Genomic DNA, 27,406 nt, shown 5'->3' on the forward strand with positions numbered 1-27,406 from the left:
GACAGCGGGTGGTACAAGTAATTTTAACATCTGGTTTTACATTTTAATGCAGGTTTTTGGGACTTTTCTCATTATCTTTTTTTTTCTCGGGGATTCATTTGTCATTTTGGAAAGGTTTATTTAATTTTGTTTTCAGGATTCCCACAAAACACGTAATCAGCATTTTCCGGTGAACTTTTTGAACACTAACAGCAGAGCTTCAATTAATTGCTGGCATTCCATCGATGCTCTCCATTCCATTCATTAAATGTTGTTAAAGTTTCAAACCCCTGCATCGGAAAACCGTCAACAATTTCACCCCCACCAGAAAGCCTCAGGCCACATTCCCAGCATCAACTTTTATGGTGCCCATGGTGCGCAGAGGACCAACTTTTAATACCACCAAATTGAGTGCAGCAGCAGCCATTGCAGCTGCCTCCACCAGTGCAGTGGGGCCTGTTTCAGGAAAAGTTGGGTTTGGGTCTGGGAAAGCCCACACGTGTTTTGTGAGCTCCAGCACCAGCTGCACCACCCGATAAAGTAGACACCTTTACCCGAGGCATTGACTTTAATTAGAGTTTACTGGTGGGAGGTGGGAGGTGGCTGCAATGACGACGGCCGGTAATTGTGAGGCCACAGTCACCTCCACGTGGTCATTTTATGGGTGGGCACTCTGCTCTGGTCGGTGGGTGATGGGGACCAACCTACACCGTTTTCAACTTTAGCACGAATGCTGTGGGATATTTTTGAACCCATGTTTTAAGAACTTTTATGAATTAATAATTCGAAACTTGAAACATTTTGTAAAAATACAAAAATACAAAAATACAAAAATACAAAAATACAAAAATACAAAAATACAAAAATACAAAAATACAAAAATACAAAAATACAAAAATACAAAAATACAAAAATACAAAAATACAAAAATACAAAAATACAAAAATACAAAAATACAAAAATACAAAAATACAAAAATACAAAAATACAAAAATACAAAAATACAAAAATACAAAAATACAAAAATACAAAAATACAAAAATACAAAAATACAAAAATACAAAAATACAAAAATACAAAAATACAAAAATACAAAAATACAAAAATACAAAAATACAAAAATACAAAAATACAAAAATACAAAAATACAAAAATACAAAAATACAAAAATACAAAAATACAAAAATACAAAAATACAAAATACAAAAATACAAAAATACAAAAATACAAAAATACAAAAATACAAAAATACAAAAATACAAAAATACAAAAATACAAAAATACAAAAATACAAAAATACAAAAATACAAAAATACAAAAATACAAAAATACAAAAATACAAAAATACAAAAATACAAAAATACAAAAATACAAAAATACAAAAATACAAAAATACAAAAATACAAAAATACAAAAATACAAAAATACAAAAATACAAAAATACAAAAATACAAAAATACAAAAATACAAAAATACAAAAATACAAAAATACAAAAATACAAAAATACAAAAATACAAAAATACAAAAATACAAAAATACAAAAATACAAAAATACAAAAATACAAAAATACAAAAATACAAAAATACAAAAATACAAAAATACAAAAATACAAAAATACAAAAATACAAAAATACAAAAATACAAAAATACAAAAATACAAAAATACAAAAATACAAAAATACAAAAATACAAAAATACAAAAATAAAAAAATACAAAAATACAAAAATACAAAAATACAAAAATACAAAAATACAAAAATACAAAAATACAAAAATAAAAAAATACAAAAATAAAAAAATACAAAAATACAAAAATACAAAAATACAAAAATATAGCTTTTTTGCTTCCCTTAAAATCAAACTAAAAACTGATTGTACTTCACCTAATTCTAATATTCATTTCATCCTCTCTCTCTTTCCAGTCTGATCCAGTTTGCTCCCGCAAAGAGTGTTTTCCAAACATCGCCGCTGCAAAAATTAAGCACGTGCAAAGCACACAAACCTCGTTTAAATTAAACCCTGCCCCGTGGCAGACTCAATTATAACCGAACGAGTTTTCACTTGAATCACGTGTCACATGTGACACCACCCACAACCACGTGTCCCCCGGATTTGCGGTGATCTGTCCCCGACGCGGACGCGATTAAACTGTGAATAAAAGAGAGAAAAAAAAAACACTGCAAAAGTCAGCAAGTGTCGCATTTCACCGGTACGTTTTGCGGGTTATCTATTTTCGAGTGTTTGCTCTTGACAGTGTCGTTGTTGGTTGGTGTTTTTGATCGGTTTTTTGAGTTTTGACACCGCACGTGGAGGAGGAGTGGGTGATGGAAATTCCTACCGTGATGGATGGTATGCTGAAAAACTCGCTGGTACTCCACGATGATCGGTCCTCGCGCAACAGCAACAGCAGCTCAGGTGAGAAATCTTAATCTAAATCTTGGAAACCAATCTTACATGAATCTTATATTGAGACAGGCTTCCGTCCAGGATTTTATCAGCATCAATAATTATTAAATCATTTGAAATCGTTACGAGATCATTTCAACTAGTTTGTTCTGTCAAGTTATGACTGCCAACACCCTGAATATGGAGTCCAGTCCATAACTTCCGCCATAAAGAACTCAACCCAGCGGAAAATGGTCAATTTTCCGGCTCTTTGGCTTTCGGACCCACTTTAAAGATTGTTTATTCTATCTCCCATCTACCCACAGTGCATTGAAAAAGAGCCACCCCAAAAACACACCATCAACCCATATCAAAAGTCATCTGGGCGTGAAATTTGCATACAATAATAGTTGGAAGAAAAGTCACCACCCCATCCGACTTTTATGACTATCTTCTTGGGGGGAGGAGGGGTCAACTGAACATGTGTTGGAAAGTCTCCCCGTTCATACATATTCAATGCTCGGTAAAGATAGCAACCTCGCTCTCTGTCTTTTGCTATCTGAAGGGCAAAATCAAGATTCCCCAACGAAACTGGGCACAAATTTGCCCCCTCCCTCCCTCCTACTTTTCTCATATAAGAAACAGCTGCAGAATATTGCCTCGATGATGGGAAAATTGCTGATTCAACACCCTGCCAGAAGAGGGAAATGTCTTTTAAGTTTGGGGTTTTTTTTTATTGAGGGAAAAAAATGCAGTTAATGGTAACAATTTTTAATTTTACAAAGAATAACAAAAAGTATTTTCAAACTACATGGAACAGACAAGTTAAATGGAAGTGCAGGTAATACAAGAAATCTACCATATTAATTTCTGTTTTGCCTTCCTCACCTTACTGAGGAAAGGCTTTAAAACCACTCGAAAAATTAACTTTTTTATTAGACCTCCTAGACCTACCTTCATTTATACATATCGACTTAAAATCACCAGCTGAGCAAATGTCTGTGTGTTTGGTTGTATGTAGAAATATGTACCGAATCAATGTCACTGGAATATCTCGTCACTAAATGAACCAATTTTGACCGTATTTGCCTCTTTCGTTTCGTCTTGGGGTCCCATAAGTCCCTATTAAAATTTATAAGATTAAGTAAAGCACATCAAAAGTTTTGCTCAAAAACTGCTGCATATATATTTCACAATTTGCAAAAAAGGCTGGTTTTTGCATGAAAACTTGCCATATTATTTACTTTTAAAAAGGTTCTGAAATGACCTTTCTTGTGGATTAATTTTTTTTAAAGATCTGACTTACCTATCTAAAATTACAAGCAGTTTAAAAAATGCTCTGAATTTACATAACCTCAATCTATTTCCCCACGGCGGTGTATGTACAATTTTGACAAAAAGTCTGTTTTTTACTCATCACTTATTTTTATTAGGACCTCTTAGGTGCTGCGGTCACGTTAGGGGAGATCCATAAACCACGTGGACACTTCAGGGGGTTGGAATCACTCTATAAATGAGAGAAAGGCACCAACCACCTATAGGTGGATTAAGTAACGTTTTTATGTAAAATTCCATGTATTTACATGTAACTTTTTGTGTTCATCAGAATCTCTGCAAAGTTACGTATTTAGCTTTAACCCTCTACTACCCAAATTGTTTTATCGATGATTTTTATTTTTCCCGAGTTCAGGAGGTCATTTTTAGCAACTTTTGTTCTACGAAAAACTTTGCTTCTCTTGTTTTATGTTTTTGTTGTTTCATTTTTTGTATTTTAATCTGCATTTATCTTGCTAAGTTTATGTTTGTTTTTGGTAGTATTTGGCCTACAATACCACCTCCTATCATTACATTTTGCCTATCTAATTTTTTCATGTTTTTACAGTATTTTTTTTTCAATTTTTTGCTTGTTTTTCACATTTTCTGCTATAAAATGGCACCATTATCATTTAAATTGTAAATACATGCATAGAGGCACAGTCTGGGGTACTAGAAAAATTACTGCTTACTTCTTTTTTCTTAAAATATAACAAATGAGAGGTAAATTTACATGCATGTTTGAGTTTTTTTTAACATATGGTAAACCGGGGTGACTTTGAAAACCGGGGCTTTGATAGATTTGAAATTTTCCGCAAAATGAAGAGTACAAATAAAATACGTACGAAATGGTATGGTATGCAATCATTATGACCGTGGCAGAGAAGTGTTCAAAGTACTTGTAGAAAAAGGTTTCTTGAAATTTTGAATAGTTTAAAAAGTTAGTTAACTATACTTAAAAAAATGTTGATGAATAGTTTTATTTAATATTCTCAAAGTGTCAAAATTTTCTCCAAGACCATGAATATTAATCGGAAATTATGTGTTTTTGATACATAATTCGAACAAATCTCCAAATTTATAGGCATTTTCAGTAGAACAAATTTGATATTAAATGTGAAAACTTATAATTTGAGCTTCGAATTCAGTTTGAAATGCAATAGGGTAATTCTCCGCCAACTCATACAGCAGTTGCCCCGACCCCTCCTCGATTTGCTGGAAACTTTGTCTTAAGGGGTAACTTTTGTCCCTGATCACGAATTCGAGGTCCGTTTTTTGATATCTCGTGACGGAGGGGTGGTACGATCCCTTCCATTTTTGAACATGCGAAAAAAGAGGTGTTTTTCAATAATTTGCAGCCTGAAACGGTGATGAGATAGAAATTTGGTGTCAAAGGGACTTTTATATATAATTAAAACTTCAAAAAATTTTTTTTTGTGAAATCGCGATAACTCGTAATGTTTATAAGCAACTACAACTTTGTAAAACATTATTACACTCTTAAAAATAACCCTGCAAAGTCAGAAAAAACACGAAATCCTAAAATGAAAAATTTTGTTCTATATGAAAAAATGACCCTTCTGAGTCAATGTAGATTCAAAAATTACATTAAATTTCCATAAAATGACATGTTCTAAAAAAAATTACAGTCGAGTAACGGAAAATGGTAGAATTTTTAAAACTTTTTTAGTGCTTTTTTCGATGAAAAATACGTTTTTTCGGAATTCTGAGTACGCCATCAAATCGGGTGTCTAATTTTACATAAAAGTCCCTTTGACACCAAAATTCTATCTCATCACCGTTTCTGGCTGCAAATTATTGAAGAACACCTCTTTTTTCGCATTTTCATAAATGAAAGGGGTCGCAATCGTGTATTGTGTTTTTAGTAAGTTGTATGGATCAATTTCAACTATCATGAGCGTAATGGTACCACATATACGTGAAAAACAGTAAAACATGATCTTTTCAGATGTTCCGTATGTTCCGGATCCGGTAAGTCTCCTAACCCTGGTATTAATATTTGCGGTCAAAGTATCGGTAAATATCTGTCGATTGGTTGAAATTTGTCGGAGATACAGGTCGTCAAAGTTGGCGTCTCAAAAAGGTCTGTTTTCGGTTGTAACAGATTCCCGGTGGCCACAGTGACCAAATCCGGTTTTCTAAGTCGGTTTCGGAAAGGGAACATCGAAAGCGTTCATTCGAGACCAAGAGAACCGGAATTTGTCAAAAACTGGATTTTTGGCGATTTTTTAAAGTTTGGGATCGAAAAAGACCATCGGGACCTTTAAAGTAACTTTTTTTATGGACGCTCCCCTAGGGGTCGTCCTAAATTTATTTGTTTTGTGAAATGTGTATTTATACTATAAATTAAATGTCAGATTATTTCAAGACTCTAGCATATAAATATGGCAAAAGTCATGGCAAATTTAATTATCAAAAAGGCCGAAAAGGACCCCAATACCGTAGGAAGGTTAACAATTTTACCTAAAATAATTGGGTTTTTTGTTAAAAAGCTTATAAACTTAGTTATCAAAATATACACATTGATTTTTTTCTTAAAAACTATACTAACAAACTTAGTGATGGTTCGTTTGACGTTAAAAATAAAATTTTAACACTTTAAATCCGATTTTAACGAAAAAAAAAACTATGACTATCAAAGTCACCCCGAATTCAAAATAAGAATTTTCACAACTTTTTTTCAAAAATAGTCCATGGACCTTGTGTGGACCACTCTAGTACGTATTTTAAAATTAATAATCTTGATACAAACCTTACCAGTAGAAAAATATTTCAAAAATAAATTGAGATCCTATCAATATCACCCCAGTTTACGGTACGCCTCAACTGTAAAAATTCCTACCTGTTGATGACGAGAATGAAAAATTACAACGTTCACTCAATGTGTTCCATTCTCTTGTGACGCAATTACGACTTGTTATTTGTGGTTGAGTACGTCAGAACGACTAAAGAAGCATGTTTTTGGACCCTTTTTTGCAATCAAGTGTGATACAATGAGAAAAAAATGAAACCAAAAAAATCGAGAAATTCAACATTTCATGTGATTCTACAGACTTTTGTGTTCTCCCAGCAAAGAGTGTGACGAATTCGTCGAAATGATGAAAACAAATTTGACTCATCTGTTGCCATTGAAGACGTCTGCTTCTCGAGTGCCTCGAGGTTAGAATCTTGCCTCGAACAAAGACACTTCATTATGGTAATTCATTTTGGGCCCCGTTCCACGAAATCTGTCAGTATTTATCATTGTTAAGCACCCACCCCCACAAACTCCTGCAACAGTACATGTGACGGCGCTGTCATCTATATTTAACAAAAATAAATTGTTACTTTTCAGTGGAAGCGAGGAAAATCATTTTCATTTTTCGCAGACAGCAATCTTTCAGTTTAAGCCAAACAAACACAAATTTCACCGAAAAACCAAACTGGTAACTTTCACGCAAATTGTGCGTGAAGCCAGTGCAGCGATATGTTTTCAACCGCCCACACACCAAACTCCTTGGAGATGAGTGAAAATAAAAAAAAACGGCGACAGCGAAAATCTCTCCTTTACCCGCCATATTTATGGCGTTGTTTTTCCAGTGATTTCTCCGCCGCCGATGATGACGGTATGTTAGAGGGGAGGGATACAGGATTCGGAATGGGAAAAGTTTGACTTTCGGAGTTTTTCCCCCTGCCCCACAGACGCGAAGTTTGATGGGAGTTTGCTAGGGGAAAGGAAGTTAAATTTCAGCTGAAGATGACGGGTGATGGGAATGGGATATGAATGAAAGGTAAAGTATGTTTTGTTTTTCCCTCGATTCGAGATAATTTGAAATAGATGTAATCAATATTTCGGAAACTTGAAACATTTTGGTGAACCAATGATTGCTACTGAAATAGTGCTGAAAAAATCAAGTTTTGCAACGATTTCCATACAACTTTTTTTGCAATTCCTAAAAACACCTTTTGAATGGAATTGTAAGTCAAATGTCCATGTATTTAGTCAATCCATCGCATAAATCAAAACAATGTTGAAAAGTATTCATTTCAAAACAAGTGCTGAAAAGTTCAACTTTCCAGCATCCATTTCAGTGCTGACTTAAACTTTTCAGCATTTGTTTTGAAATGTGTTTCTATTCGATTCTGTTATTTTTAGTAGAGAAAAGAAGGCCGTTTCGTCGCTCGAGAATGACAGGAAGAGCAAAGAGTATTGAAACATTCAATATTACACCCTTTTAAAATGTTAGTTTTGATTTTAAATTTTTGAAAATATTTTTTTCGAAGTGATCGGAAAATTTCACGAATGTTTTATATTTTAACATTGTAAATCGGACCATTAGTTGCAGAGATATTGACATTAAAAACTGGTGGGTTGTTTGGGTGAGACTTAGAAAACATCAATTTTCCTGTTTTTTAACCTTTGCATGGCAATATCTCAGCAACTAAGGGTCATATCAACAAAGTTCGATAAAGCAAGTATAGAGAATTTTCTCAGATTTTCAAAAATATTTTTTTCAAAGGTGGGCAAACATGGGCACTAATTTTAAAAAATGAAAAACTGCGACTATTTTCATTCGATTTTACATCGAAAACTGAAGTTGAAAAATGTTTGCGACCAATATTTCGATTTTTTGAAAAAATCTGTATTAATTCAAAAAATCATAACTCGGTCAAAGATTTTTTGCCCATTCTGGAAATTTCTGAAAAGTTGGCATTTGATGTCCTCTAAAACATATAAAAAAATAAAAAAATATAAAAATATTGTTTTTTTTTGCAAATCAAGTTTTAGTGACAAAAAGTGAAATTAAAAATCACCAATTTTTTTTACCGTGTTTCATTTTTTTTCAGTGTAGTCCATATCCATACCTACAACTTTGCCGAAGACACCAAATCGATCGAAAAATTCCTTCAAAAGATACAGATTTTTGAATTTTCACATATCACTTTTGTATGGACAACTGCCAAATTTGTATGGAAAATAATATGAACGAACTAATGATGCAAAATGGCTTCTTTGTGCATACCGTTGGCACCACAAAAGTTTCAGCCGGATTAAAAAATACAAAAATTAAAATTAAAGAAAAAAGACCGATTCCGTAAAGAGCTACTCAAATGTTCAAACAATAATCAGAAAGCTTCAGAATTTCCTTTATGCAAAGAAGTGCTAAAAGTAATTAAAATTCATATTCAATTTGAACTCACTTAAAAAAATTAAAATCTTAATGTGTACTTAATTATCTTTGATCTTCCAAAGACTAATTTGAAATAATAAAAATGAACGTTTCTGAAATTTGGCTACGATTCAAGTACAGTTTTATAATATTTAAATCACACCATACATTATAAATTATCTTGTAACAATAACAGAATATCTTGTACCAAAGTTATGAATTTATGAAAAAAAAAACGAAGATATTGTCAAACAAAATTTTAAAATCATCTTAGATGCAGAATCGAATTTGGAATAGAAAAAATTAAACATTTTTTTTAAATTTCGTTATTTTTCATTTTTATTAAGGGACCATCCATAAACCACGTGGACATATTAGAGGGGGGTGGGGGTATGGTGATTGTCCAAGCTCCACACAATTTTTTTTTGTATGGACAATTGTCCACAAGGGGGGGGGGGGGGAAGGGGGGTTGAGATTTCCAAAAAAGTGTCCACGTGGTTTGTGGATGATCCCTAAGGCCGTTGCGAATATTTTTTCATGTTTATGTCCGGCTAATTTTTTTTCTTTTTTTAAGAATTTTTCAAAATTTCAGTAATAATTCAACTTGCAACAACCTGAAAGCAATGCTATATTCATTTTACAGCATTGATACTCATTTAAGTTATGATTGAACCAGTTTTAAATATTTATATTTTGTGATATTTCGTTGTACATATCGTAAAAAGTTTTTTCTGCGATTTTTTTTCCTCAAAACTTAGTTTTAGAAATGATTAGAAATGACTTCGAAACAACTGTACTGCTTTATAATGCTGAGAAAACAGTCTTCTCATTGAAATGTTTAAACCATGGCAAGTATTTCTTTTTGTCCCCTTAAAGTTTAAATTTTGGGAAATATGTAATTTTGTCCTAATTTTTCATCTCACGACATATCGGCAATGTGCTAACTTTAAACGTTAGTGAAACTTTCTGTCCTTTTTATTATTATTAAAAATAATAATAAAAGTCGACATTCACATAATTAATATTTGTATAACAAAATTGAACTAACACAATTGAGAACTTCGAACAAAAATAATTATTTTCAGTTTTTATGCTGACTGTCAATACTTTTTTATTAATAGTTTAACTTTGAAAAGATGAGCCATTCAACAAAATATTAAAAAAGCTCGTTTAGGACAGTAAAAAATACTCTAATTTATTCTAACCAATAACCAAAAACCAAAAAAAGTAATTAAAGTAGTTTATCATGTTGACCCAGTTATTTGAGCAATTAATTGGCCGACTGGCAAGTAATAAATGCATCGGAAAGACCCTTAAGGAAACACGTATTGATTCAAATGTTCAAAAAAAAGGGGTCGTACCACCCCTCCGTCACGAGGTTTCGAAAAATGGAGCTAAAAGTTTCACGCAAATCGAAGAGGGATCGGGGCAACTTTTTCCGATTTCATGTGAGCTGGCAGAAAGTTACCCCAATCGAAAACAAATTTCAGAAAAGATATGATTTTCAAAAAGTTAAATTGCGTTTAAAAAAATAAGGGAATCGTATAATTACATTGATTTTTTTTAAATCGTAAAATATCACTTGCTTTCTTATGAATATTTTCCATTTTATAAAAACACTCACGTGCTACTTTACAACAACAAAACATCCATTTGCAACAACAGCACTCACCTTAATGGATCCCAGCCACGCCTTAATTACATCCTAATTGCACACCAGGTACAATTATTGTTGCTGCTGACACCCACCCCTATGTCAGCAACTTATACACGTGCATTATGCGACGTATCGCATGGAAATTTTGCCTCATTAGGTACGGAAATGGCTATTAGATTATTATTTTTTTAACGAAGGTTTTCTAACCATCAATTGGGAACAAAAATTTACGTGAAATTATTGATTAGCTCAAAATAAAATGTTTAATTTTGTTGAGTTGAGTTGAGTTGAGTTTCAACAGAAAATGATTATTATAAGAAAATTGATGCTAAAGCCAAGCTTTTCCGGATAATTCCTCCTCGGAAAGGTTATTTATCAAGATGAAAAAAATTCCAGCCACTTTCCCGAATTGAACAAACTTCCTTCAAGCAAAAGTCGTCACCCAGCTCAGTTTCTCCCTTCCTCATATCGACGCAGTCGTGCTATCTTGCCGCAGGTCGTTCGAGAACACGCCATGTAAACAATAACAAAGACGTTTTGTTTGGTTGACTGTTCTGTGTTTTGCCCCAAAGTTTGGTTGAATTTGATTTGCTGGAGTCCCGAGTTATGATTTAAACAATTTACGGTAGTCGGGCATGTACGTGTGTCAAACGCGTTCTGACCTGAAATCCCTTTGGCCAATTGGCGCACTTACAGCAATTTTCAGGGTGTGCCAAGTTAGCACGACAAGATTGAAACTTCTTTCATTTGAAAGATATTTGTGAAGATCAAAAGGTGAGGCGTTGTGAGCTGCACAAAAAGACGTTATTAACTCAATTTGGTCCAAAATGCATGTGTGGCAAAATAGCACGACAGCGACGATATGTGTGTACCATGTTGAGCCCCGTGCTCATTTTGAGTCGTCGCGCAAAAGTTTTCCGCGGGGTGGTGGTAGGGAAGTGGGGAAAAGCGTTATGATTATTTACATTTGTCGCGTGGAGTGGGTGGTTCAACATTCGGCTTGCCGGCGAGCAAATATTGAATCACGGACTCTTCGCGCTGAATCAGCGCATTCCGCGTGTGTCTTTCTAGCTTCGCTAGGGAGTGTGCCCAAATTACGTAGCGACTCTTTTTGTTCTAATTTGACAAACTCACATCGTTTTATTGAAATAAATTTGTGTGAGAATCAAACAAAAATATAAATCCGTAATTGACGAACGACCCACGACGGTACTTTTTATCATTGACATTTGTACCAAGGACTTTGGTTAACTTTACTCTTACGCCGCCGGTTTGCTTGTTTGCTCTGGCAAACATATGAAGGAACTCGCTGGGCGTGGAGCAAAACGAATCCGACGAAGAATAACACAACTTTGTCGGTTACTTATGTGGCAACGTGAGGGTGAATCGCGGAAATTCACGAAAATGTTACGGTTATTGTTATTTTCGGGCATGTTTTGAAGTGCTCGAGTGATTGTTTGCAAGTTTTAATAATGTTCTGCAAATGTTTTTGTTAACTTTTGATTTCTTTAGAGAGTGATGTATTGAAAAAGACCTGGCAGCAACTAAACATGAAATTCAAGTTTGTAGTGCACCATTACATTAGACTGCATTGAAACATCACAAACGTCAAAGCGGCCAGGCCTACTGCATAAAGTTTACCGCAGAGATGATTCGTTGAAGTGGGTTGAGTTTGAGCACGGAGTGTTCATATAACAACACAATTCTGAATCTAAAGGTGAGGAAGAAGTATAAACTTGTATAAATACTACTTTTTATACAAGTTATGTACTCAGATCTGCGTTCGCACTTAAAGCTCCATCCCTCGTATAATCCCCCCAGCAATTTGTACTACTTTGGTACAAATTCAGCAGGATTAATTGCTTCGAGTTTCGAGTTTATCGATGTTTTTCCGAGAGTGCTTCCCGTGTACAGAGTATACAGATCGGGGTAGATTTCCCAGAGCATCCGATGCGCATACATCCGAAAAAACACCCCTCGGAAAGTGATTGATGAGCACCACCCACACTCATTCCGAGTACACGGGGGGGCATTTTCGGACATTCGAACGGATACATTGTCCTGGGCTCCATTTCGGTTGAGGTGTCCACGGATGTGAAATTAATGGATTCACCTGAGCGTGCGGTGAAGAGGATTCAGTTATGGACACCGATTTGCGTACACCACGAGAGAGAGCTTTTGGGGAGATTAATGCCGGGAAGCTCTTTGAAAAATGTTCTTTGGAAAACGACTTTTTCATTCATCTTTAGGGTGAAAATCTGAAGTTTGCAGTTTGTGATAGTTTATAACTTTAAACTATATTTAAACACAAAGAGATAACAACAGTTCATTGTGGAAAATGTCACCTGCAAGACATTCTTTTTAAAAGAAGTGAAATTTCCCCTTTTTTTTCTCAGACAGCGATTTATCTTCTAACGCGTAGATCACGTGCACCACCATGTGTAATGGTTGTGCATTCTTATCTGTGCAGAACGCACTTTTTTCCGAGAATCTTCACAAAACGGCTCACGTTGAAAGTGTAACAAAACATTTTTCTCGTACAGTGCATCCAAGCAAGTGTGTGGAAAATGCTTCACGAGAACACCGCGTCAGGAACAGATTTCACGACGAGTCTTCTTGGATGAGAGAGTACATGAGGTAAACATTTTATTTCTAAGTTTTTCTTGTGTTGTCTTGTTCACTTTTCTTGGAAATGCTTGAAGTTGTTCATATCGTGAACAACTTCAAGCTTTTCCAAGAAAAGAAAATTATCTCATTCAAATGTAGAAATATAAAAAAAAAATAATGTTTTCAAAAGCACGGAGAAAAAAGAGTTCCCAAAATCGTGAACAAGCGTTCATGAAAATGGGAACCACGAACAAAGTGAATTTGGGAACTCTTTTTTCTCCGTGTATGATGCTTTTGAAAACATTTTTTTGCCTTTCTTACTAAAGAAAGGTATAGGTTTTACTTTAAGGCAGGACGTCATTTCCATCTTCGTAAATATGTCGATTCAGCATGAATTTTAATCGGAAAAATCGTTAAATAATCACAATGCATCGATTTTCGACGCTCTATCGATTCACCTTGACAGAACTCGTCTATCTCCAACCCTCGAATTTTGAGAAAATAAATTCCGTGGAGGTCGAGTGATGTTCGTATGTGGTAAAATTTTGCTAAATTTTGTGTCGCGCCGTTCTCAGCTCCCATATATCCGATTTCGATTCTTCTAAATGCAGATGAAAGCTAGTGTGCTGAACCTGGGCGAGTTGCCGCGCAAATTTCGAAATATCCATCTGTTTTCGGATGCGGCCAGACTTTTCAACAAAATACTCAGTTTTCAAATGAAAATATGGTCAATTTTTTTCATTTTCATATCTTTTATTTATCTCAAAAATTGCATTTTTCGACACAACCTACAACCTCCCAAATTTTCATCCAGATTCATAATATGGTTCTGGAGTTAGAGCCGTTTGATTGACCTACCATAAGAAAAAAAATCCCTAAAAAAAGGTAAAAGCCCACCTGGTGACCTTCGCCAACATTTTTCATTTCTGATTTTATCCGAAATTTCTTTCTACATTCATTGTACAGACCATGAGTGAGCATCTGAAACAAATTCGACATCGATCGGCAATCCCGATCAATTTTTAGAACGATTTACTTTTTGCCTTTCTTACTAAAGAAAGGTATAGGTTTTACTTTAAGGCAGGACGTCATTTCCATCTTCGTAAATATGTCGATTCAGCATGAATTTTAATCGGAAAAATCGTCAAAAAATCACACTGCATCGATTTTCGACGCTTCGTCGCCAAGTCGACAAGTTGTCAAGTTGAGCTTCGAATACTGGCGCGAGAATGCTGGCGCATATATTTTGTGGCTCGACTTATACTCATAGGATAATAGGAGCTTTCTAAGCTTTTCATCGTTTATTTCGTTTTCAAAGTGTTCAATGCTGGCGACTCCAATGGCTTTCTTCCTAAGGTTCTCACGATTGAGTGTGTAGTGGTGCGGTTGTTAAAAATAGCTATCTCTGACTCTGTCACTCTCGTAGAAGCTGAATGGCTAGCTTCCCTGCACCGTGCGGCACACGCGGTTCACTTGTACCTTGTCTTGGTGCGCTGGTACGATGAACCAAAACACCAACACAGTCACACAAAAGGGCTCGTACCGAAACTAGAAAACCAAAACCGCGGTGTGCGTTGTTGGGAAGCTTGCTATGATCGCGTTTGTCATAATCGCTTGTTTGATTAGAAACGTACAAACATATTGTACGATTAGAAATATTCTTTTGGTGAAAATTGCGTTTTTAATTTCTTTTTAAAATCATATCATTCATAATACTCATAATATCATCATAATACTTTGCTTTCATCATAAGACTTTCTTTTGAGCTGACGTTATAAATAAACAAAGTCGATGTTATTAATTGAAAGAAGTTCTACCATTGTTATATTCTGTAGTAAGAAAGGCTCTTTCTCACCCCAGGTGGGATTAAATCGGGTTTTTCTTTTACATTTCTACATTTGAATGAGATAATTTTCTTTTCTTGGAAAAGCTTGAAGTTGTTCATATCGTGAACAACTTCAAGCATTTCTAAGAAAAGTGAACAAGACATAAGAAAACCGAAGAAATAAAATGTTTACCTCATGTACTCTCTCATCCAAGAAGACTTGACGTGAAATCTGCTACTGATACGGTGTTCTCATGTTCACAATTTTATGAACTTTTTTTCCGTGTAGATACACCTCAAATATCATATTTTAATACTTAAACACTTATGCTCGTGAAATAGACGGAAATCCTACATTTTTCATTTTAATTGTTTATTCAGATTTTCATTAATTCAGTTAAAATCTTATTAAGTGTCCAATAGAGTGCCCAATGCCCATATAAAATGACCTACATCCTTGCAAATTTTGAGCAAAATTGGTTAAGATTAAGGTGAAGCCGTCAATCGCTCTAAAATGCTCTGTGTTTAGCTCAATTTCACAAATTTTTGCACTAGAATTAATCAGCCAGATGTACTCTTCTTGAAGGCCCAGAAAATTTATTGATCTATACCAAATGTGTCTCAAAAGTTATGGGTGATTCTCCACCAACTCACACGAAGTTTGAAAAAGGTGCATCGACCCCTCTCCGATTTTCGTGAAACTTTGCTCTGAGGGATAATTTCATTTTCTGGATTTATTTATTAAGACACGTTTTTCAGTGATTTGTAACTCGAAACTGTGAAAAGATAGAAACTTGGTGCCAAAGAGACTCTTGTGTAAAATTGGACACCCGTCGGTGCCATTTCCCGTTAGGCGTCATCCATAAAGTATGTCACGCTCTAGGGGGGAGGGGGGGTCTGGGTTAGTGTGACATTGCATGTTATAAGTATAGGAAAAGCGTAACAAAGGGGGGGAGGGGGGGTAAATTTTGGCTGATTTTAGCGTGACGTACTTTATGGATGAAGCCTTACTCAACTTTTAAAAAATCGTTAGACATGTCATTTTATGGGAAATTTAATGTACTTTTTGAATCTGAAATAGAGGTATTTTTTTTCATTTCAAAATTATGTGTTTTTTGTTACTTTGCAGGATTACTTTTTAGGGTGTAACAATGTTCTACAAAGTTGTAGAGCAGACAAGAACAAAAATATTGATATGTATGTATTTTTCAAAATTTTCCAATTTATTTTTTAAATGATGATTTTGACGATTTTTGCCCATTTTTTGTTTTATTAACTTTTACACTTATACGTAAGCCTTGAAAAGTATTTTTTTCGGAAAGTTCAGCCAATTTGGCATAAGAATGACCTTTTGGACGATTGTTGTGGCTGAATCCCGGGAATTTCCGGGATCCATGGAAATTTTTGAAAGAGTCATATTATCTATATTTTCTTTAAATGTGTTATGTTTTCTATGCATAAAATCTTTGAATCAGCTCTATACTGTTAATTGATGTTAATCTACACATCAATCTAAACAACTCACTTTTTAGTTAGACACCTTCTTTACACGGAGCTCACACTCACTACCAAATGTTTCTTTTTCATAGTATGTGTGAGGCCCGTGTAAAAAAATGATAGTTCGTATTCAATTCAAATTTAGCAGCAGTAATGCACAAATGACATGCGAAAAAAAAAAACATTTGAATTGCGTTGTCACTGAAAATTTATATCCAAAAAACACATTTTTTATATGTTTTAGAGGACATGAAATTCTATCTTTTCAGAAAAATCCAGTACAGGCTAAAAAAATCATTGACCAGGGCAAAACAAATAAAAAAACATAAAATTAAAAAATTTCAAGCTAATTTAAAAAACTACTACAAAATGCTGTGAATTTCAAAATCTGCTCAAACTCCATAAGTGCAAAAATAATCACTAAAATTTTTATTAAAAATAGTTTACAAACAATTTTTTAAGTTTTTCCGTGACAAATTTACAATTTAAATTTTTTGCAATATTAATTTTTATTGGTTCCTCATTTTTTTGGCGAATATTTGAAGCAGGAGAGTGAGGGCAAACATTTGAAGTAAAGTTTGCAATGGCCTAACAAAATTGAGTAGAAAATTTTTTCAACAGTTTTTTTTTGCAAAAATCTTAACTTTGTCAAAAATTATTTGCTTTCTGAAATTTTGTGAAAAAAATGGCATGTCATTTCCCCTAAAGCGTATAAAAAATATTGTCTTTTGGAAATATTTTTTTAGTAGCAACGGGCTTTTAGGAATCAGCAAAATTCTTTTCCGTGTATTTTTAATATCACTGTAGTCCTTATCCATACCTAAAACTTTGCGGAAGACTTAACTTTTAACTCATGATATCTTGATTTGAATATGTCTAACCTTCAAAAGAAAAATGTATAGGACCATATAACGTCATGATTCGAAATCCGGACACTTAGTACCATATTATTTTTGTTATAGCTGACAAAAAATCATGTATAAAGTTGGAAATGTAGAAATATCATCAGGATTTAGTATAAACAGTCAGTTTTAAGAGAATGCATGCTAAATATGTCTTTTCTAACAATTTTTCATCAGAATTTGAAAATTAAAATGACTTGTTGTGCTTCGAATCCCGGACACTGTTAAAAGCTGATTCGAAATCCGGACAATTTTGCTTCGAAATCCGGACACTCGTTTTTGCTAATGAATCGCACAAATTAGGACTGACATGTTAGTGAATGGCATTCTTTAGGTCTCAAATAAGCTGTTAACATAAAAAAAAAGTTAAAATAAAAATTTGCTAAAATTTAAGGAAATCAAAACCATAAATTTCTGCTTTGCCTTCCCGGTGCTTCGGACGCCTATGAAATATTTCAGTTGAAATGTTTCGCATTTTTGGTAAACTTATAATTTTATTTTATTTAATTGTTTTGGCATTAACTACAGCGTTCAAACAAACTTTACATGAAAGTTGATGTTAGAATTCATCAAATAACACAGTTTTGACATTCATAATGCGAACTTATATCCAAATAATTGATAAAACAAGTTGAAGTGTCCGGGTTTCGAAGCGTCCGGGAATTCGAGTCATGACGTTAAACAAAAATTGTTCTTCTTAATGTTTTGTATATAATTTTTCCCCTGCTAAATTGGTTCGTAATTGTACAAAAATGTCAAAATATTAAATGTGATTATATTTTCAGTTTCAGTGAAATATGAATTCATAATCCCATAACTCTAACCTTAAAAGAAATATTTGAGCATTTTTTTCTTATGTTTTTGAAAAAAAATAGCCGTAGAAGGCGTGGATTCCGAGGTACATCTTCAATAAAGTTGCTTGGATAGGCAAGTACAATAACTTTTAGAAAAAAATACTCATGAAAATTCTGATTTTTCGAATGAACCTAATCGTGAACCACTCTTATTTTCTGCAAACCAGAAAGTTGACCCTTTTGACTTGCTAAAAAAATATAAATAAAATAATAAATATTACCTTTAACAATTGAGGAATTCTCTAAGAAATCGGTATTTTTTTTAGAATTTTGATTTTTGTTTTTTTTAATCCGACTGAAACTTTTTTGGTGCCTTTGGTATGCCCAAAGAAGCCATTTTGCATCATTAGTTTGTCCATATAATTTTCCATAAAAATTTGGCAGCTGTCCATACAAAAATGATCTATGAAAATTCAAAAATTTGTATCTGCTGAAGGAATTTTTCGATCGATTTGGTTTCTTCAGCAAAGTTTTAGGTATGGATAAGGACTACACTACAAATTTTGGTGATTTTTTATTTAATTTTTTGTCACTAAAACTTGATTTGCAAGAAAACACTATTTTTATTTTTTTTTATTTTTTTATATGTTTTAGAGGACATCAAATGCCAACTTTTCAGAAATTTCCAGGCTGTGCAAAAAAATCTTTGACCGAGTCGTGAAATTGTCCAATCTTTTCGAAAAAAATATTTTCAAAAATTTTAAATCAAGACTAATATTTCAAAAGGGCCAAACATTCAATATAACGCCCTTTTGAAATGTTTAGCTTGGTTTAAAAAAAATTAAAATATTTTTCATATTTTAACATTGTAAATCGGACCATTTGTAATTGAGATATCGACATTAGAAAATGGTGGGTTGTTTGGGTGAGACTTAGAAAACGTAAATTTTCCTGTTTTTAAACACTTACATGGCAATATCTCAGCAACTAAGGGTCGTATCAGCAAAGTTCAAAAAAGCAAAATATAGAGAATTTTCTCAGCTTTTCAAAAATATTTTTTTCAAAAGTGGGCAAACATGTGTACTGATTTTAGAAATTAAAAAACTGCGACTATTTTCAAAAAAGTTACCTAAAAATGGCTATAACTTGAAAACGGTGCACTTTAACAAAATTTCACTAGAGTACTTTTTGATTGCAAATTCAATTTTACATCGAAAAATGAAGTTGAAAAATTTGTGCGACCAAAATTTCGATTTTTTGAAAAAAATAGTATTGATTAAAAAATTCATAACTCGGTCAATGATTTTTTGCACAACCTAAAAATTTCTGAAAAGTTGGCTTTTTATGTCCTCTAAAACATATCAAAAAATAAAAAAATTAAAAATAGTGTTTTTTTGCAAATCAGGTTTTAGTGATAAAAAGTTAATTAAAAAAATCACCAAATTTTTTTTACCGTGTACCATTTTTTTCCAGTGTAGTCCGTATCCATACCTACAACTTTGCCGAAGACACCAAATCGATCAAAAAATTCCTTCAAAAGATACAGATTTTTGAATTTTCGTACATCATTTTTGTATGGACAGCTGCCAAATTTGTATGGAAAATTATATGGACAAACTAATGATGCAAAATGGCTTCTTTGGGCATACCGAAGGCACCAACAAAGTTTCAGCCGGATTAAAAAATACAAAAATTAAAATTGAAGAAAAAAGACCGATTTCGTAGAGAATTGCTCGTATGTCTAACCTTCAAGGGAAAAATGTATAGGACCATATAAGCAAAAATTGTTCTTTTTAATGTTTTGTATATAATTTCCCCCTGCTAAATTGGCTCATAATTGTAATTTTTTTTTTTAAATATTGAATGAGATTATATTTTCAGTTTAAGTGAAATATGAATTAATAATCCCATAACTCTACCCTTAAAACAGATTTTAGAGCATTTTTTCTTATGTTTTTGAAAAAAAATAGCCGTAGAAGGCGTGGATTCCGAGGTTCATCCCAAGTAACATTTTAGGCTTTATCAAAGCTGTCACAACCGCTATAAAACCTATCAGCCAAAACCAACATTAAAACCCCTTAGTCGTAACAAACTCCCCAGAACCTTGATAAACCCCACTTAAAACCCAAAAGGACCTCCGCAAAAGGTTGTTAAGGCCTATTTATAAAACCTACATAGGAGTTCAAGGCTTTACAACTGAATCCTAACAACATCCTCAAAGCCTTGATAAAACCTTTGTTAAAACCTAGTCAGGAGTTACGGAAAAATGACATTTCATACGTCTTCAAACGTCTTATGCCAAATAGGTTTTATTTTGGCAAAAATAAGTCTTCGTCTTGCCAAAAGAAATTAAGGAGATGGTTGTCAAAAATGGCGATGATAAATAATAGATATTATTTGGATTAATTTGAAAGCTTATTTCTCACAATTGATGGCTCAAATTCAGCTGCGGTTGAAATTTTATTGATAAATGTAGGGGAGATAGAGCCAAAAAATTCAACTCGCTTCATCAAAAATCAATATTTTGTATTGCAATTCATTGAAAAAAATGTTCAAAATATTTTTAAACATCTATCGCTATATAAATCATACCAGAAATTCAGTATAAATGTGTGTTTTCATCAAATTTAAATCAAATTTTTCAGTTTTCTATTTTTTCAACCAAGATGGCGGTCAATCATATTCAATCAGAGCACGCGTCTAGCGCCATATTTATGCACTGCTATTTGGCCGCGATAAATGCTCTTTAAGGAGCTTACGGTTTTAAGTGAGCTTTTTACATGCCTAATGGCACTTGACAGCTACAACACCCTAGGTTTTAACAAAGCATGCGATAAAACCGTTTGGCATGGCATTGCCATCTGGTTTTTAAGCCTCTGTTAAAACTTTCATAAAACCTTATTGAAAGCCAGTCGGCTTTTATTTAAACCCGGTTTTATGTCCGAGGCATAAAACCCTGTTAGAACCTATTAATTAGCTCTTGCTTGTTGGTTGCGGTGAATGCCTAAATAAAACTATTAGGCAATCAAGATGCTACAATAAACCCTTAATAAAACTTGGTGGTGGCTAGTTGGTTTAAAAATGTTACTTGGGATGTTCGATAAAGTTGCTTGGATTGGCAAGTACAATAACTGTTAGAGTAAAAATCCCAAAAAATACTCCTAAAAACTCTGATTTTTCGAAAGAACCTAATTGTGAACCACTCTTATTTTTTGCAAACCAGAAAGTTGACCGTTTTGATTTGCTAAAAAAAATATAAATAAAATAATAAATATTACCTTTAACAAATGCAAACTTTCATTGGGAAAAAGCCAAAACTTGTCAGCACGTCAAAACCCACAACCACCTACACGGACACTTTATGGCTACAATGTAAGCTCTCTCTCTCTCTCGCTTGCAGCAACCGAAAGAAAACACTGGGAGCATAGAACGTGCGGGGGTACGACGTGTTTTTACAGTGACGAGCAAAAATGCAAATGCAAGCTGGGTGCTTTATGCAAATATGCTGTGCTGTGTTGCACATACTTGGCAAAAGTGAGCAAAGCTTTAGACTGCGCCAGTTTGCTTGATTGACCTTTTCTGAGGTATGGTTTAGTGTTGAGCAGATTTTTTCTTAGCATATTTGAATATTTTTCAGTATTTCAAACAATACTAACTGTATGATTTCTTGATGCTCAAAATAGAAATAAAATGAAAATTTTCTCTTGAACCAGTCTAAAACGGAAAATACCAGAATTTTAATTTATTCACAAGACTGGACTAATTGCAATTGTTTACAAACCACCACTTAACATCAACAAAGGGTTGACTAAGCAAGTTACAAATTGTGAATTCAGTGTAAATTGTTGAAGATTTCAATTTAAAATATTCAAAATTTCTCAAGAAGACTTCCTCCACATTCAATACTTTTCACTCCACAGCAAGTTCGTTACATTACCAATGCGAACTCCGACAAGTTTGTACACCTTTCACGTTTCAGAGAAAACATTCCCTTCTCTTTCATTTCACCTTTAAAAGCAAAAAATAAAGCTCCGCAAGAAATGTGTCAGTTTGTCACCCTTATCACAACTGTGGTGTCTCTTTGAAAGTGCAAACTGGCCCGCGATTTGCTTGAAAAAGGTGGGGACGAGATTTTCCCGGGCATTCCGGACGCTGTTCGATCAGCCTTTTCCCAGCAAATGCCTTTTGAATGGATTTCGAAAGAATGCTTTTAGGAGGATGAACAATTTTTTTGTTCTGAACTTCGTGGAATTATTATATCGGGATTACTTGGAGAATGATTTGATATTGATGAGATTCTGACTTTCTAAGCTGGAGATAAGAATAGTTTCCAAAAAGTTGAGACTCAATTTAGGAATTGACACTAATTGAAATATCAATCTTTCTCACTCTAATTTATTTCAATTAATGCCCCACCCCAGTCATCAACAATTCTCTTTTTTCGGATTCTAAGCTCGTAGCTTAGCCTGAATGCTGAATGTGCACTTTTCCAAAGACGTGGCAGAGTAGATTTTTCCTAATTTATTCATCGGAGATGGTCCAGATCCGGATCCGGACGACCAGATTGACGCCAACGCCACCGGCAGTTTCGACGAATCCCTCTCGTTTTTGTTATAATGATAGATTTGCTCGCGTAATTAATGGACTTTTTTTGTGTTGCTTCATGAGCCTTGGCATCCGTTTAGGATTGCAGCTTTTTACGAGTGAGGGGGGGGGGAACCCTTGAGTGCCAGTTTAATAATTGAGTTAACTTCGAAGTTTAGGATTTTCTAATTTTGAGGAAGTCATGTTAAAATTATTTTTGTTCAGCATTTTCCGATTAAAATTCTATAAACATTAATTGAGACACCCATTCAAAGGTTAAGCACACCGCCGCGAGGGGGCAGCTCATCGTTCCCGGCTCATGAATTTCGGTGCTCTCTCTGTAACGATCTGCCAAATCAGCGTCGATAACAGGGAGCCCCCCCACAAGTCACGTGTCCGTACCGAGGGAGGCCCAATTTCCGCATCAATCTCGTTTCGGACCTTAATTGCATTAATATTTATTCCGCGGAGAATGAGTCTACTGCCCCGGGGGGTAGATTGTTGAAGATGTTCTAATTTGATGGACTTCTGTTTTCTCTGATTGTGTTGTTTCACCAGGTTCACCGTCGGTAATACACGAAAAGAAGAAAATGCTCGACATCACCCGCGACAAACCGATCAAAATTGCCGTCCGGGTGCAGGTGCCGGTGAGGGATCATCCCAAGGTGAGTTGGAATTTACATTTAAATTTTGTTTAAAAAACTAAACACTTTTTATTAGGTATTTTTTTTACCTTATTACATAAAACTAATTCAAATGTAAATACAGTCCAAACTCGATTATCCGAGTTCTGCGACCTCGTTTTAGTCAAATTTGAGTTGTTGATTAAAAATAAAATGCATTTTTTCAATATAACATCACCGCCATTTTGGCCGCCATCTTGGATTTAAAAATTCTAAGACATTTTAACGTAGTTTAGGGGCCGTACTTAAGCTCGACAATCAAAAATCTGACAAAGAAAAAAAAACGTGATTCCATTATCCGAAGTTTCAATTATCCGAAGTAAATTTTTTTCCGAGGCCTTTGGATAGTCCAGTCTGGACTGTAATTCAATTTTCCAACAAAAGTTTATCGAAAGTTTGCACCCAAAATGATAAGCTTTTTCAAAATTTATTTACAGAGATAAAAATAATACGTAAATCACTCCAACTTAGTGATTTACGTATTATTTTTACCCATTTTTTTCAGATTCTATTATTGAATATACTTATATTCAGTATATACATCAAATTTTAAGTCCCAGCTTCCTCTCGCTCGAAAGATCGACAAGTCGTCAAGTCAAAGCTTTTAAGTCAGAATATTTACCCCAGGGGTGCTCAAAGTTTTTGAATAGCAGGCCAAATTTGAAGCTACCATGAGCTTGCGGGCCATATGTGAAAAAATGTTTTTATTCAAAACAAATAAATTACGTTATTGCAATTTATAAAACTAAAAAACAATTCAGATGTTTTTTTTAATTGCAAAACATGACGTTCTTACATCAATTTTTTTTAAATGAAAAATTGAAATAGCCACGTATTAAACATTTCCATGGAAAAAGTGTTTTTAAATCATGACACTTGATTTTCAATCGCATGTTTAAAAAACTTAGTTTGGAAGTGAATAATATTTTTTGCGGAACAGTAACTGTACATTGAAATTTAACAAAAATTCAAAATATTTTTCAACTGGTTCAATCATGCTAAAAATTATTAGCAACACAGGAAAATGCATTTTAAATTGTTTTCAGTCGATTGCACGTCTAGTTCCATTGAAATTTTGCAGTTTTAGGACAAAAATATGTTTTTTGCTCCCTGATTTTTCGAGCCGATTTTGAAGAGGGCCCCATAAACTAAAAAGTATTTGCTACGGCCTAAAGTGCAACTATAATGATAAATCGTTGCAAATGGATATTTTCAACAATTATTCTTCCAATTTCAATACCATTTGAACAAATTTAGGTATGCCTCAATCAAATGTTTATAAGTATGGAATTCCTATGTTGTTGCTATTTATAAAGTTTTCAACCAAGTTTTAACGATTTATAACTCATTTCCACAAATGTATGAAGAAAATTTTGACGAAATTACAATTTTCAATCACATTTAAACTTTCAATAAGAAAGATTTTTCAACAAAAATTATTTATGTGGACTGTTATATTACCGTCATCAGGGGTGAGATTGGGTCACACACAAAATTTTAAATTTGTATGACCCAATCTCACCCCAGAACCAATGTCACCTTGGTTCACAAAAACTAAAACTAAACCTCAATTTTTAAAAATTGTAAAATCCCTTTACAGATGGGTCAAAGGCCCATTCTACATGATCTTTCAAAATGGACCCGCGGGCCACAAAAAATCACCTCGCGGGCCACGTTTGACCCGCGGGCCATACTTTGGTCACCCCTGATTAACGCTTTCACAGTTATGCTTAGTGTAAATTGGATGGTTTGATATCACCTCTAATATGATGTATGATTACATAACAAAGAAACATTGGTAAATTTACTCATTTTCATATGGAAAATTACAATTTTCCTGACTTAAAAGATGTACTCATTCCCCGATGTAATTTTTGCTTGATTTTTTTTTTCTGTGTACTAGCAAAAATCTTCAGAATATCAATGGATTTATGATGATTTCTGGTCCTAAAATTTAAAATTTGCTGAAAGTTTTGAACGGACCCAATTTGATGTAAAATGCAAAAATGAAGATTATGCAATGTATTGCAAAAAGCTTACAATCAATTGTACAAAATTTATCCGTAAAAAAATACATTTTCAATAGTTTTTTTTGCTTCTTGATTTATTTGAGAGTTTTTGAAGGGGGTGGAACAAAAACCTGAAATAAAATTTACAATTACTTAATTTAAAAAAAACATTTTTTGAGGTAAAGTTTTGCTACAAAAAAACCAAATATATCTTTTTTATCTGATTTATTTCCTAATTTTATTAGAAAGGCTTTATTTGCTTTTATGTGGAATAAATCGTTTTTTTTATTTATTTAAAAATAGAGGGCCATCCATAAACCACGTGGACATTTTTTTGAAATCTTAAACCCTCTTTCCCTCACTCTCGTGGAATTGTCCATACAAAAAAAAAATCAAGTAAAACTAGGTAAACTACTCAAAAATTAAGTTATATTCAACCAACCAAATTTCCAACCTTCTAAAAAAAATATTTTTACTTTGTGCAAATTGGACATGTGATTGGATCTTGGAAGGGATTCTGCACACGGTTCAAAAAGATTTCAAGTCAAAAAGCGACGTGCGACAAGAGAGCATGACAGCATGAACGATACTGAAAAACCTTACTTTTCACAACTTGAAAAAAAATGAGAGGCTATCTTAGCATCTAGTTTCCAGCTTTTTGATAATATTTTATGCAAGAAAGCCACAAATTACATTTTGAAAAATTTAACTCAAAAACTGCCCATAATAAAAAAAAAACAATCACTTTATGGAAAAATAAAAATAGCCATATTCGATTGCAATATTGACTTTGCTTTTTTATTAGGATTTAAATTAAGTTGTAACAAACTAAATTGCAGCGCAAAAAAAATGCCTTTTAAGGTTCCTCGAAAATTGTACAAAAATTTAATAAATGGAAAAAAGGCCGTTGCAAATATTTTTCAAAGTTTATGTCACCCCCTCCTTCAAAATCGGTCCGAAAAATCAGGGGGCCAAAAAAATATTTTTTCTATAAACTTCAAAATTTCAAAGGAAATAGAAGTCTTACCAACTGAAAACAATTTGAAATACATTTTCCTGCATTTAAAATCAAATTTAGCATGTCTGGGATCGATAAAAATATTTTTAATTTTTGTGAAAATCCAATGTACAGCACTGCAAAAAGTTTTTTTTCGACGAAAAAAAAAATCTCTTCAATACTTGCAAATTTCGAAAACTAATGATTGCAAAACAACTGGGCAGGTGTCAAATGCATTTCAAAACACTTTTTTCATTCAAATGTTGAGACCATGGCTTGTAATTTAAATTTTTATATTTTTTATTTTTTTTGTCCCCCCCCTCGACCCCGACCAGAGTCGAGGGACATAAACTTCAAAAAATATTTGCAACGGCCAAAAGAATGTAACTAAATTTTCAATTTTGAAATGCAGTACAAAATGTCTGTGACACGTTTTGGCCAATTTTCAAGAGATTTTAATTGCCCTCGGAGAGGAAGCCAAAAATTTGTATTTTCTTGCACAGTTTTTTTTTGTCTAGATAGTCCTACGACTTTGCCAAGGACACCAAATCGATCACAAAATTCCTTATCCAGATACAAGATTTCGAAAATTCACATGGCCATTTTTTTATGACCAGCCCGTAAATTTGTTAAAAAATGATCAGTATTTTTTTCCTACTGATGCAGAATGGCTTCTTTGACGAAGGGTTTGGGTCTTGTCCAAATTAAAAAAAATAAAGCCTCAAAGAATGCCTAATTCCAAAAAATATACTCAAAACATTTTTGTCTTCAATTGGACTCTTATGAATTCTGCTAGAAAAAGTTTTTACAACAGAAAATAGCAGTTTCGAAGGGTTTTTTTCATAATATTTTTAAAATGAGAATGGAAACCTGAAAACAAATTTCAATGGAAATTTTAGTGCAATTTAAATTTTCAATGCATTCCTTTGCGTTTTGATTCATTTTAGCATGTTTTTGGTTGATTTAAAAATATTTTGATTTTTTGAAAATTTTCGATATT

The 27,406-nt window shown here is 33.5% G+C and overlaps 1 protein-coding gene across 2 annotated transcripts in view; it reads left to right on the forward strand.

The window, feature by feature from the left end:
• Window positions 1-2,203: 2,203 nt before the first annotated feature.
• LOC120419107 (uncharacterized) overlaps window positions 2,204-27,406 on the forward strand; it is a 103,812-nt gene continuing 78,609 nt past the window's right edge. For both annotated transcript variants that reach the window (XM_039581705.2, XM_039581711.2), the window contains exons 1-2: window positions 2,204-2,396; window positions 23,276-23,382. In XM_039581705.2, the coding sequence (XP_039437639.1) occupies window positions 2,306-2,396; window positions 23,276-23,382 (198 nt within the window). In that variant the 5' untranslated portion in view covers window positions 2,204-2,305. The remainder of the gene's footprint in view (window positions 2,397-23,275; window positions 23,383-27,406) is intronic.

This window comes from Culex pipiens, chromosome 3, assembly GCF_016801865.2.
Source record: "Culex pipiens pallens isolate TS chromosome 3, TS_CPP_V2, whole genome shotgun sequence".
NCBI lineage: Eukaryota > Metazoa > Arthropoda > Insecta > Diptera > Culicidae > Culex > Culex pipiens.